This window comes from Anopheles gambiae, chromosome 2 (assembly GCF_943734735.2).
Source record: "Anopheles gambiae chromosome 2, idAnoGambNW_F1_1, whole genome shotgun sequence".
Classification (NCBI taxonomy): domain Eukaryota; kingdom Metazoa; phylum Arthropoda; class Insecta; order Diptera; family Culicidae; genus Anopheles; species Anopheles gambiae.
In genome coordinates this window covers 22,207,337-22,221,824 of record NC_064601.1, presented here as the reverse complement: position 1 = coordinate 22,221,824, position 14,488 = coordinate 22,207,337, and the positions used below count along the sequence as shown (strand labels likewise).

Below are 14,488 nucleotides of genomic sequence, written 5' to 3'. Positions count from 1 at the left end.
AAATGCCTTTTTTATGTTTCACGTCTGGTGGAAATAAAAGAGGAGTGGGAAGACGATAACAAAAACCCAAAAAAAACAACAACGATGGAAAGTCATACACTCACCGCCTACTACATATACGAAACACACACAAGACATTTTCCGTGACTTTTCGGCCGGAAATGATTTATGGTGTTCTTATTGCCCGCGACCAGCGGGCACCACGCCAACCCGGAATCCCGGAAACGTAACAACGGCAGGGAGGACAGTTCTGAAACAATAATGCATGATGGCAGAAGGGTGTGGGGGAGTCGGGGAAATGGAAGAAAATCATACATCACATAAAACACTCAACTATCAGTGAAGTTGAGCAGGAGCTCCTTCTGCTTCTGTAAGTGGAGTGTGTATCGTGCTGAGGAGGACATCATAGACATACTCACTTATTGTAAAAGGATACGCTTAGGAGTTGTGCATCGGAGTTTATTTTCAGGAGCTTCATGAAGTAGGTTTTCTGTGAAAGAAAAACATGATAATAATTTTAAATCTGCTTTACGCAATTGTAACAAAAATCTCCAAAATTTACCACAACTCTTCACTGTTACTACCGCTGTTCCAATAAATCGTCGGTTCGGTCGTTCGGCTCTCACCCAGAAGTCTTCATATCGCACGCATGCATCAGTCGGTGGTTTATGTAATTGTCCAAAACATGCCCTGTGTAGTATATCATGTTCAATAAATATTTATGAATCTCTCTGCCCGGCCCTCTTTTCAAACCCGAATCAACGAACGCACACAAATCCCGGTGGAGAAATTCCTACAAAGTGAGCCATGGAAATGGAACCACTTCCGCTGCGCACTCACGACAACAATTCGCCCTGCTCTTGCCATAGCCATAGAGGGGTGTTGTGCTGCCTGGGAAAGTAAGGAACATTTTCACATTTAAGGCGATTTGATTTTCCCTTCACTTTCCACTTTCGATTTTCCCATCGATTTCGGGACACGAATCGGAATTCTAATCACCTTGCCTGTCTGCGCACGCTACGGCTATAAATAAAACTGTCAATCAAACGCCACAACATCGCAGTATGCTTTGGGATGCTACACACCCATCTCCCCCATCGGCTGGGAACAAATCTGTCACACCGCAAGTTCTGTGACACCGAAACCGAAAGGAAGCACACCTTCGCAATGAACTATCTGCTTCACTGTCAGCGAAGTCCCGGCGCGGTCATACCCATCCCGCCGGAGCTCGAGGAGCTGATGCAGGACATTAGCCGCGAGGTGCTGCGCAGCCAGCCCCCGAACGTGATCACCTTCCTGGCGGACTACCTGGAGGAGAAGCTGGCCCGGCGCGAGAATCGGCGCGTCGCGGAGAAGATTGTCGACAACGTGCTGGACATTAGCCTGGACATAGTAGCGATGCTGGAAGCGGTCGGCATCGATTCAACGCGTGCCGAGGAGGCGGTAAAGCGTATCCGCGAAGCGTTCCACCACCATTTCGAGACGAAGCCGGACAACGAGCGGTTGCGCGAAACGTTCCGGGAGCGTGACGTGCTGGAGCGGCTGGTCCGGGAGTGCCACTTTACCGAGCAGGAAGCACGCAAAGCGTCGCGCATTATCGAGCAAGCGTACCGGACGTACTACTTCCGCAATGCGTACAAGGAGCAGCATCAGGCCGCCGGTACGGGTAAGGACTGGCGGCAGGCCGCCAAGCATACGCTCGGGCTGTACGCACAAACCGGTCCAACCAGGGAGGAGATGGAAGTGGCAGCGCGGCGTATTCAAGTGGCCTATCGGGCGTACTATACGCGCCGGCGGCAGGAGCTGGACCGGAGCGCCAAGATCATCCAGCAGGCCGTACGGACGCACCAACGGCGCCGCCTGGAGGAAGCTGCCCTGGCCGGTGTACCTTCTGTCCTGATCGCGCAGGAAATTGTGGGCGAACCTGTTGGCGAGCAGTACACACCTTCGGAAGATATTCGTCATTTGATCAACGTTTCCCTTGGATGCTCCGAAGATGTTCCCGAGCAACAAATGCGCCGACAGCCGACACCAGCTGAACTGACCACCGACGAAGCGGCCACCATGATCCAATCGGTGTTCCGTGGCCATCAAGCACGAAAACAGATCGTCCCCAATGCTGCTGCAGCGGACGCACCCTCCCAGCTGGACCCGGACCAAGCTGCCACACTGCTCCAATCTACCGTTCGGGGACATCTGGCACGCAAGCACGCTGGGGAAGAAAAAGTCAAACATCAAATGGCCACCATGCTGCAGGTAAGTGCCGAAGCCGGCTTCCGACTTCTTCCCACTGACCCCGAACTAATAAAGCCATCTACACGCCCTTCACAGTCTCACGCCCGCGGTCATCTGGTCCGCAAGCGACTGCCGCGGAACGGGCCACCCGACGGTACGGACCCGACGGAATGATCGTCCTCCTCTCGAATGTGCCACCGTTCCCGGAAGCCATTCCACGGTGTACTTTCTCACGCTCGTTTGCACCGTGTAGTTGGCTGACAACTGAGGCTGCGCGACACTTTCCAGCACCGTCAAAATTTAATTAATTAAACCATCCTTCACCCCTCTACACGGACACAGGCGTTATGCTATATTCCACGCAAGTCAACGGTGAGCGCGAGATCGTTCCAATTTCTTGCCCCAAATGCGCGGCTGTTTCGGTTTCCCATCTAGTTGCCTGGCGGTGATGTGATGTTGCTGTTGTCATGGTTTCTTGTTGTTTCTCCCAAGAACACACCCGGTAGGACCGTGCGTGGCAGCACTTCTGCACACGCTGCTCGTTTACGACCCTACCGTGTGAGTTTATTTCCATTTCCAAAAACGCGGTCCTGCGTTAAAGATAGGTACCTGTGCGTGTGTGTGTGTGTGTGTGTTGCTCTAGCGGGATCGTCGCTGTTAAAGACGGCCCCACCACTATCATAAAGCGGTTGGAAGAATATCTTGCGTGCGTCAACATAAATAATTTAATTACCTCGTGTGAGAACCTTCGACGCGCTCGGAGCCAGCCAGAAGTCATTCGGGGCGGGGCGTGAGGAGGAGGTGCTGCACATAAAACCACTGAGACTAAAACGGTTCGCTCGTAAGTTCATCTCTCCCGCCACATGAATCATCTCTCATCCATCCAGTTTCTCTTCTGCCGAATTGCTCATTTGTTGTTTTCGTGTTAGACGTCACACTATAATATGCCGCTTTTTTACGTTTTTGGATAGACTTCAAGAGCGGATAGAAAGAGAGGACAGGTACATTGGATTCGCGCTAGCGTGCTAAGCCCCCAGGACCACCAACGAGCATTGGACAAAAGCAGCACGAAAAATTAATGACCCCTCACACCGGACTGCGCCGTTTGGGGGCTAAAGGGGAGCTTAAGGTCGTGTGGGTCCTTGCCAGTCCCGGGCAACATATCTCCGGGAACACTTGCAACGACGATTTGCGGCGCTGCAGGTCCAGTTCAGCAAAACAGCTTCCAGGTGTCAGGGCCCGAAAGGTCCCAACCCGTCCTGTGTGGCCCACGGGACAGCACCAGCCAGCGTCAATCGTTGCTGGCTGTTGTCGTCGGGATGTGTTTTTGGGTGATTTCCTAGTTCTGAAAAACACACACACACACAAACGGAAGCCATGTCGTCTACTGTCCTCAAGATCCGTGTCGTCTTGGTTCACGTTTAACAGTCAGTTCGGAAGCAATCAAGTGTGTGTGTCGGTCCTATCCGCAGAAGGTCTTGCCTGCGCCCTGGGTTCTACCGCTCACTCTCTCTCTGTCTCTTTCTCTATACCCTAGACGCCATTTCCGGACTGTTGCACGGAGATTTATGGCGGCTTCCGACTAATTACGGACACATGTAACGCCGACCGTGCTGTTGTTATTGCGGTTGTAAACTAATTGAGATCGGGATGCGTGAGAAAGTTAAGATGTACTGCGGGCCCATTCCGTCCTCACGGAGGATAAGCTGGAATTATATATTTTTAAAATGCTCACGTAAACCTGCGCTTGGATTGAGATGTCCCAGTTACCCGCGTGCTCCTTAGGAGAAGCACTGTCCTTGTGCTCCGTTCCAATGTTCGTTTCGGAAATTAAATTAATTACCACCGTCTGACCGGTCCAACCCAGGGTTTTTTTAGCCTGCAAACAAATCGATCAAACTAATCTCCCGCAAACTGGACACCTTCGGTCGACAGTTGCCAAGCAAAGGCCACTAAATAGCCCAAACCACACAATCCAACAGTCCGCAAAACCAGACAAATGGCAACGCATTTGTCGTTGGTGACTAAGTTCTCGGAACGGAGTCTACTTCCACCGTGAAGCATCTCACTCGATGTCGACCAGCAAAAGCCGTGGACACGGTACTGCTCTTCCTTTCGCCCCTGGTCAGTATTAGGTGGATTAATTAAAATGTGTCCTCCTTTGTGTCATTATGCTGTAACCCGCGGTGAGCGGTCCGGTGTGACCGTCACGCTGGTTCGTCCAAAGGGAGCCGGCTCTCGGAATTCCAATCCTTTTCGGTAATGTATCTCGTTGTGTAGTTTGTGTGGTTTTCAGGGAAAAATCCCCTTCAAACAGGATTTCCCTTCGCCACACTCTCTCTTTCTATTTCTCTCCCGTGTTGCATTATCTGTAAAATTTAATAAAAGTTATCACTCACCACCACCACCACCAGATAGTCGCGCCATCACTGCTATCGATCATTGTCAGCCGGAATGTAATTATGCATGTGTGTGTGTATGTGGTTGGAACCCTGCCAGCGCACACGAGATGGATGAGCATAGAAGTGGTCACCCGCCATAATACAGGGGAAGGATATAATTGGGATCGTCTGTTACGTCGGTCATAGTGCGCCCGGCGTCCGTTTCGGTTATCCTCGCATCATTGAACCATTGTTTGGTAACGGCGTTTTTCGGCGAGGCGTTGAAGCATTCCATCTGGGTGTTGAGCCGGAAAAACCACTATACCCACAACAACAACAACAACAAAAAAAGTGCCACTCCGATGACAACAATCGGGTGAGCACGTGATAATTGTTATCTACCAGCCGATTGGAACTCATAAATGTTTCATAATCACATTACGCTTAGAACGCCAACGAACGTCGTGATGGCACGCTGACGCCGCACACTGCAGGACACACGGGTTCGTCCCTGCTCGTGTGTGTCTATTGTAAAGACCGGAACCACTCACACCGGTTGTTGTTTCCACATGGTTGCACTTGTATAATGGTGGAACGGTGGTAGCTCGCTAGGTACGGAGATGAAATTGATTTTTGATTGCAATGCCGCCCCAGCCGCGTGCTGGTATGGTTTTGTAAGGTGACAATTATTAGACCCGCAACAGAAGTTCATTGTTAAGGTTAAACGATGGGTGTGTGTGTATTTGTCACACAGAGTCGTTCTCTTTCACTTTGTGGTTACGCTTTAGGAAACAAATGCGTAATCGTACAGTTACACACTTGTCCCGTCCGTAATCAATTAGCTGTTTCCTACGTGGATAAGACTTCCTCACTGTTCCTGCTTTAGTCTAAAGAAGATTGTCTCTTAAGCAGGAGAAAGCAAAGTCAACATTATCTGCCCCTTGAGCTGGACACACATAAGTAACACGACACTCTCCTCGGGGCAATTCAACACCGGAAAATGATTAACATATTAAGGAGTCGAAAACGGAACAGAGCACAACCCGCACGGCGACGATTCTCTTCCTCTGCTCTGCTTTGTGCTCATCGTTCCTTTCGCTATTTGGGACGGTCGCCTACACACCTATTCCCTCTTCTTTTTTTTTTTGTTTTGCTCCAGAATGCAGGAACATATGATTCCCATACCGATCGATGACACTCGCAGGAAGCGATTGAAACGGCCGGTGGAGGGAGAATGTATTGAGATTATCCTACGACGATGACGCTTCCGACGCTTCCAACACTGGAGATATGAAACGTGCATGAGCTCTGAGCGTGAGCGAAACCTCGCTAGTACCTACTACCCGTGTCCCAGTGGAAGCGTAAATCACGGGGCCTAAACGTTTCCCCGTTAGCCTCCGTCACCGTTTGCGCGTGGAAGCGAGTCAAGTTCACACGGTATCGTATGTGTACCGGGGGTCGGGGTCGGGAAATCGGAAGCCCAAATGCACACTGTGGAGTTCACCAGCTGGTGATTGTGCCCCTGAGCACAACCGGAAGAAGGTCGGCAGGTCCGGGTCGAAGCGCATCGTCCACCGGAGTCAGGAGCGGTCTCTTTCCCCGCCTTGGTTCAAGTGCCTTAAAACCGACTTCCTTCGGGCACTGTCTTTCGGTGGGAAAACGTAAGCAAGAAATTGCACTCAAGTGGGTGCATTATCATTTCGGGTATGCAAGCGGGATGGCATTCGCTTGGCCCGCTAAACAAACCTTTGAAGTGTTGCTACAAAATATAAACTCAAAAAAAATGAAGTTGGACACTTCCACTTCTGGAGCAAGTCAATCAAAGCTATTGATGTGACCGAGCGGCGGCGAAGCACACATGTCTGCGTACGAAAACACGTGTGCGTACACACACATCCCCGTTTGACCCCGCGCGTACATCATGCGTCTCTTGCGCAACGAAGGAAAAACGCACCGGAACAATCTCCATCTCTTCTCCCACTGACGTGTGTCGACAGGCGGAAATGGATGGCGCCTGTTTGTGGTGAAACACCACGGACGTGCCATTGATTAATCGCGGTAAATAGCAAAAAAAGGGAGCGACAAAAAAAAACAACCAAATCAGCCTTTACATTTGGTGGAACATGTGGTGTGCCATCACGTGTCTGGGTGGTTTTTAATTGCATTTTTCCAACCGGCAGGAGAAACATCACCTCACATGGTACAACGCCACCAGACCACCTCCTGTTCGCCCTTTACAGATGATTGTATACAACAATCGGTGAGTTCATTTTGCTGGAGCCTTTAATTTTGCATCGTTTTTTTTAAAATGAAACAATATTTGCAAAGTTTAAAAAACCTCCAAATATGTTTTATGGTTTTTATGTTGGGTGAAAAATTCCGAAAACATCACAACTTTCCAAACAACCATCTCCGACACAAACTCCATATCAAACCCAACTTCCACCACGAGAACATTGTTTCTCCCGTTTGGGTGTTAATGTGTGTGTGTGTGTTTTACCTTTCATGCTAATTTATGGCTAAGTGACTACTCACGACGCCAACACCTGCGGCCTGCGGCATGAATCGGCCCGTTACACGCAGGGACACCCGATGTTGCCCGAAAAACATCAAGGAGGGGACCAACACACACACACACACACACACACACACACACACACACACACGCACACACAACACTCAAGCACTTCTTAATTACAAAAAAGCGTGCCTGTCGGAGGACGGAGCGGGATCTAAGCAGCATCACTTTTAGCGTAATAATTGATACCAAACCCAACTGTGTTGTCGCGCGTGTGCTTATACGCGACCACGGCTGTCCTGTGGCTGTGGTGTCGTGCATATGGGGCCCCTCCCCTCCCAGCATCTCTGACGGAACAGAGGGGAGTGCTAAATGCTAAATGAGATAAGTTTGTGGTGGAGAAGACTGCTTTTTAGGGCAAACCAAGCAGAAGTAGCAGCAGCAACCATGGCGATAAATTAGACGGATGGGTGTGCTGTTTCTTTCGTACCGGCTTTACGTCGATCGATCGTCCGCAAAAAAATAGCTCCTTAGAGGTTCGTCGTTTAACGCCAGCTCGGTGAGTGAAGCCAGTGGTAGTAAACAGGGCTAAATCTAGCTACCCAAAACTCCCGATGAAAGATGTGTAGTAATCCTCCACCAAACATGGATCAAACAGTTGGCATCCCTCCATCGGGTAGTGGCAAACTCCCGACGCTTCAGTACAGTGTAACCATCCATTGGCATCAAACCATCTACTCTACTGATTAAGTAATTACTCTGTCTCTCACTTTCTCTCTCACTCTCGCTCTCTCGCTCTCTCTCTTTCTCTCTCTCTCTCTCTCTCTCTCTCTTTCTCTCTACCTTGCCCTTCTTTTTCGAGCACTCATCCTCATCGGCGGATGTTAAATGCGGTGAACCAACCATCCCATTAATACACAATCTCCACCACACGCCGCACCACCAAACATTGTTGTTTTTTCAACAACAAAACTGGTGCAAATTCGCCAGTAGCTTCGCTCCCCTAAGTACGGAGGTGCGGAGGAAAGGTACTTAAATAAAAATAATGAAGCGCACCAGCTGAAACGGCGACTTGTGAAACGAGGAACTCTGCTGCAGGTAGACACACAGCTTTTAAAAACAAAGGGACATGATATTTAATTCCCGCTCCGCGCTTCACCCGCTGATCCAACGATTACACACACACACACACACACACTAAGTGGCGAACAGCAAAAGGTCCTCGTTAATCTTTGGCTGGTTGGTGTTGTTGTTGGTTTTTTTGCTCCCCAAGTCTGATCGTGTTCCGTCTAGTGACGGACAAGGATCCTTTCGCTTTGAGCGTAAATTTTGCTACCAAACACAAATCATACTGTAACCGTGGTAAAAGTAAGAATATCAACCGAAACACATACAAAAAAACACACACCAACGAACGAACAAGTGAATCCTTCTTCGATGCCGTCCCCGTTAATGGCCGGCACACGGTATTATTAAGTACTTAACATAATGACCACCAGAAGCTGGCGTGAAGCAACAAAGGCTTGGTGCAAGAAAGGGAGTGCACTTCTATCGCTAAATGATGCACTTTTTGCTGGACCCCCGACGACACACACACACCAACCCTTGCGGGCTGGGTGTTTGTGTGACCAGCCGCAGAATTCAACGTTTACGCGTTTAATGATTATTGTGATTTAGTGTGCAAAACCTGCCACCCTCTAAAATCCTTGCGCCTTTCCTCCTCCTACCCCACCAGCCCACAACACAAATCGGTAGGTGAAAGCAGCACAGATGCAACATAAACTCCCCACGCCCCACACACCCTAAGGGTAATTATTTTAATGGTCAATTTGTCACACGATGATGGGAAGGACTGGCGCGGGCGCGAATATATTCCATACAGCCAACACACACACAGTAACGGGGCCGTTACACGGTACACAATTAGACCGAAACGCCGGACTAGAGATTAATTACCCTGTGGGCAAGATCAAGTGGTGTGTGTGTGTGTGTGTGGCTTAATCTAATATGCTTAAGCCGAAAAGAAACGCAAGAAAAAACCTGCGCCTGCAGCACCATTTTCGTGGGTGATCATCACCGAGCGCTTGTGGCTCGTGCTCTGGTCAGCAGAGGTCAGAGACTTTGTGGAAGCTGGCACAAAAGATCAGGAACTGGCCCCATGATTGACCACACCGAAACGGGAAGATAAACGATCAATACACGAAAGGAGTGAAATTCGGTGATCGCGATCGCGATGATGTTGATGTTGATCCGGCAAAGCTGATGGGTGTTAGGGGGTTCGTCTCTTCTTGTGTGCTGAGCTGTGGCACAAGCTGAGGCGCCTTACAACAGGCGAAAACATCAATTCAAATTGATAAATTGCCGCCAGTGCTAGTGCACGATGCGCACGTGATAAAATGCCCGGATTAGATTAGGGCAACGGATTTGTTTTTATCTCGTAATTACGGGTTTCGTGCTAAAACAAACACACAATAAACCACAGTTTGCAATGCCAATTGTGCGAGTGCATGAGTGGACGATCGATACCTTTCTATACTGAGTAAAATAAAAAAAAAAACGGCAAAAGACGAGCCACACAAACTCCTTTCACACTGACCGGTTTGCCATCAATAACCGTGCACAGAGGCCGCACGGGGTTGCACACCTTGCACACTCTGGCGTGTTGCGCCAAGAAGACCTTAGCCCTCCAAAGAAGGCCCACATCGAATCGGCGTGTAAATCCAATTAATGGACTCTATTTCTAATTGAAATGTTTATAAATCTCCACTTAGGGTTGGGTCAGAGAGCGCAAGAGAGAGAGAGAGGGACAAGTCACACCTTGCAAACGAATGGACCATCTCCATCCACCACACCACGCCTCGGTTCACCATCATTATCGCCCGTGGTACGGCCCTCAGCTGGTTCGACGGGCTTTATTGGCAGGCCCTGCTGTCCGAGACCGTCCTGCGTCCAACAGTCTGGCGGCCGATCACGGAGAGAAAGGAATCCTCGGCTCTGGGTTTCTCGCCCCGGCTGCAAACGAGCGTCGAGCGCCCGATATTGGAAGACGTCAATCATTACTCATCCACACACACACACACACACACACATCTCGACTGTCCCGCTGCCGCTACAGCCCCGTGACGCACACACAATCAAGCAGGGAATGTACACCGCGCATAAGGGCTGGGAGGAGGAAAGCCCACGAGGGAGGTTGGTGGGAAAGCAAACGAGAAGTGTTTTCATAAATTCATTACCGCGTATCATTTATCATTTTCTCGAATTTTTTAAAACGCGTATTCGTATAAACGTGTGCTGCCTTCGTACCTCAATCCCCCTGCCGATGGGCCGACGGTGTCGTCCTTTTCTTTTATACGCGCGCGCAAGCCTTGGGCCACGATTTTTGTTCGTACCGCTTTTGAACAATATAGCCGAACGCAATCACCGCCGGAGAGGAGCGCTGGAGAAACATTTTTAAAAACCCACCAGGGAATGGATGCCACCATAAAACATGGGTGAAGATGGTAGGGGGGGAGGGGGAGGGATTTCCAGGGAACTGAGTGCCTTGTTTTTTTTTTTGTTTTTTGCTGTTAGCCCTCATCTCAATGTCCTGCCGGTTGTGGAATCGTTAAGGCAGACGATGCGTTGTTTTTTGTTGGGGTTTTGTCTTATTGGACCGGCCGTAAGAATCTCTGCGCATGGTACGCTGGAAGGAGGTCGCTGTCAGACGGGATGGGCAAAGGTGCGAGAATGATAATTTCATCACACACATTCGCGCTCACACCTCGCTGGCACGGCGGGCAGGAACGCAGGAACGGGCAAACTCTTCCGAAGGAGGTGTCGTCCTTAGGCTGCCCGAAGCAGGTCAACAAGAGGCCACAGGGTGCAGGTAATTGCAAGCAGCAACCGTTCTGTCACCCCGATATTGATTGACAAAATCATTTGCAAGCAAAAGGAGGGTAAAAGGAAGAGTACGATCGCACGGAAGAACATTCCGATGGGTGATGGGTTATGATCGTTAAATATGGAATGTGATACGAGGAATATGACCGATGGAGAGGCTGAGAATTTAATTGGATATATGAGGATATCACTTCTAACTTCATTTACTAGAACATCATGAAAGTGTGTGCTGCTTAGAGTCAATTTAATGACGTTTCTGATCTTTATATGAGTAAGATCGCTCTTCAACTCAGAAAGCAAGTTAAATTTTAACTTCTCAGACAACAGCAGACAAAATTTGACACCTCTATCAGTCGAACTCTAACCGTGATGGCCAAAACAGTGAAGCAACTTCGTATAGAAGCGTGCGCGATCAAAGAACGGCACCGCTCTACGACGCAAACGGACATCGTGCGGCAGTTTGTAGACGTCGAACAAGTCAAATAAGTGCGCCAGCATCTACAACATCTTGGCACTATTGGACAACAATCAAAGCATCGAAAGAAGTCCCAATTCCGAATGGCCAATGACCCTGAGCAACTTGAGATCCCAAAGGAAGCTGACAATGTAGACCGAGGAACAAGTGGCTACAATGCTGCGTTCGCTTGACCGGTAGGTCGATGCAATCGCCCAAATAGCTGAAATAGTACCTGAAGAACATGAACAAACATATCAGGAAGCAGCAGAACTTCAAAACTGCAATTATGCCAAATTTTGGAGGTTTTCGGCAAAATTTGGATATTAAGTTTGCGAACCAGCCCAACATCCCCCAGCTGCGTGACATCGACATTTTCTGGACTAAAATGATGCAAAAACTCTAATCCAACAATTATGTCGCGAAAACTGAGTAAGAATTGATAAAAATCGATGTACAAACATGCCTAAACACGTGTCTTTGTCCGCCATGGCGAAAATTCCGGATAATTGACGAAAGGCACCTATCGCAAGGTCGTACATGTAAGCTTGAATAATAACGATTCAATGGATGTTTATGAAAAGGAATTATCTGTCTTAGATGTTTGTCTATAGCCGTCCGATGCATCTGGAAGCATTCGTAGGCAAGCATTCGCAGGCATTGGAAAACCCTGTAAGTTAAACCTCGCCATGCGACTGTTTGTGATGTTGAACTTACAGGTTTTTTCCAAGGGTTCTAATAGTTGAGGGACACTTCCTTGCCTTTTATGGGATGTGAACTTCATTTGATGGAAATTTAACTCTTTGGACTCAAAAAGGCACCCTTTTTGGACAGGCTCCTTGGAAAATCCTATTATATTTGTTTAACAAGGATGCTATAGAGTCCAACTCCCGTTTCATTGTGCTCATTTCCCGTAAGAAAGAGTCTATTCCTAGAATCTATCCTTCCCTATTTTAGTACTTTCCCTTTCCTTGAAGTACAACATCTCAACCACAGATCAGAAACTCTTTTTCAACGCTATCATTACATAAATTACAAATAGGAAGTCTTGAATTCCATCCTATCTCCTATTCGAAGGTGATTAGTTCTCGATATCGCTTCCTTTCAAACCACCAGAACGAAAGGAAAAATACACCTTAATTTGTCCCGGCTTTTGCTGCCGGCCAGCAACGAAAGCCCGCCCCAGTACAATACAAGAAGCACTTGGTCATCTCATCTCGCTGCTCAAGTCCAATTTGTTTGTCCAATCTCATCCACATCCACAGCGCTCCAACCCAAACCCCGCTCGAAGCAGGCTCGTTTGGTCCTCAAGGGGCGCGAGTACTTGCGAGATGGGCTTTTGAAGACACACTGCAAAACTGCACAGTTAGCAGCTTCCAGCAAATTAGTTGGCACCAGCTCCCCCAACCCCCCACTCCCACTCCGAGAACTGCAACGGCCCAAGTGTCATGAGTAACGTTCTGTACCTCCCATTCCTTGGCACCTTTGTGGTAGCAAAGACAAAACAAAGCTCAAAAAAAGAGGATCATCATGTTTCCCCCCTCCAGGGCAGCCCCGGTTCTGGGTCAATGCCGGTGGATGGTAGAGCCCGGGTTGAACCGCGAACCATCAAAATCTGTTAATTTATTGAATAAAATTTATTATATTTTGATCATTAGTTACCACACACACACACACACCACCGACGTCCCTGCGCGATCGTCAATGCCGTGGAGTCTCCTCGGAAAGGGAACCATGGTGAGAAGGGGAGAAGGAGACCCGAGGGCTCATCAATCTTTCTCCACTATTGGTTGATTACTGTACTGTGGTCGCGGGCGCACAGTTGCGCGCACAGTGCGCCTTGGTAGAATTATCGTGGTGGGCCCTTCCCTGTCCACTTTCCCCTCCCGACGGTGATTTTGGTGGATCATCATCCTTCACACACGGTTTGTTCTGTTGGTTCGTTTGATATCTGTGCAGTTAGCTGCAAACTGCTGCCGGGCCCTAGAGTGCCCCGGCCGAGCCGTGTATTTATGCTCGTCAACAACAGTTTGAGTGGCTGGGGATCCACCTCTCGCCCCTCGTGTGCGACTAGGGGACGGGGCTAGGAGGAGTTCATAAGCAACATCAAGAAAGAAGGGCAAAACTGGCACTAGAAGAGGAAGAAAAGGTGCGAACGCTTTCGCACGCACCGTGGGGTTTGGGCCCCAGGAAAGCCCAAAGGAGAAGATATGATCCGTCGCCATGTATGTATGTGTGTGCCGCCGTGTTTGTTGCGGGAAGCCAAACGGTGATCATGTCAAGGGCAAGCCCATTTATCAGCTCACAAAATCATTAAAAAAGTTAACCGTAAGTGGCCGGGCTTCGCGGAGTTAAGCGCACGAAGGACAGGCAAGAAAGAGAAGCGGCAAGGAATTCTGGGTGAAGGAAGCGCAGCACACGTTCTATTACTTTTTATCCACCCAATGGTTGTACCATTGTTTTACCGGATCTGTTCGCATACCCCAGCAGCAGGAGAATGTGCAGCAGAGGATTGCAGGAAAAGTGCATTCGCGCAATTGTTGGGCCGAGGGCTTTTACTCATATATACATGAACATGGGGTGCGTGAGGTTGAGAGGTTGCGGCGCAGAGGTTAAAGGTGTTGGACCGTTGCTCAGCCCCAGAGTAATGAATAGGCACAAAGCTGACAAAATATTTATTTCATAGAATTATGACACTGGCGGTGGTGGTGGTGATGATGATGGTTGCGAATAGGGCAATGAATCATGTCATTTGCTCAGATGCTGCGAATAGGAATGTGATCGGACCAACCAACCGGCAGGTGTGGATCTCGTTCGTTTGCTTGCGATCGTGGTGATGGAATTGATGATGGCGGTGGTGGTACTGTTGTTTATTATCGTTGTTTCTGCTGATTGCAAATTGCATTGGTAACGAGAAGAGTTGAGCTTTTCATCGGAGTCTAATTAAAAATTGCTTTTTTAAACGACTATTTTCATTCATACAAGTTAAAAGTTCAATACTACAAAATCGGAACAATT

The 14,488-nt window shown here is 48.9% G+C and overlaps 1 protein-coding gene across 1 annotated transcript; it reads left to right on the top strand.

Moving 5' to 3' along the window:
- Positions 1-566: 566 nt before the first annotated feature.
- LOC1273422 (uncharacterized) lies at positions 567-2,566 on the top strand. Its single transcript, XM_312397.5, has 2 exons — positions 567-2,256; positions 2,332-2,566. Exons 1-2 carry the CDS (start codon positions 1,075-1,077, stop codon positions 2,407-2,409), a joined length of 1,260 nt encoding a protein of 419 aa, XP_312397.5. The 5' UTR covers positions 567-1,074; the 3' UTR covers positions 2,410-2,566.
- The last annotated feature ends 11,922 nt before the right edge of the window (positions 2,567-14,488 follow it).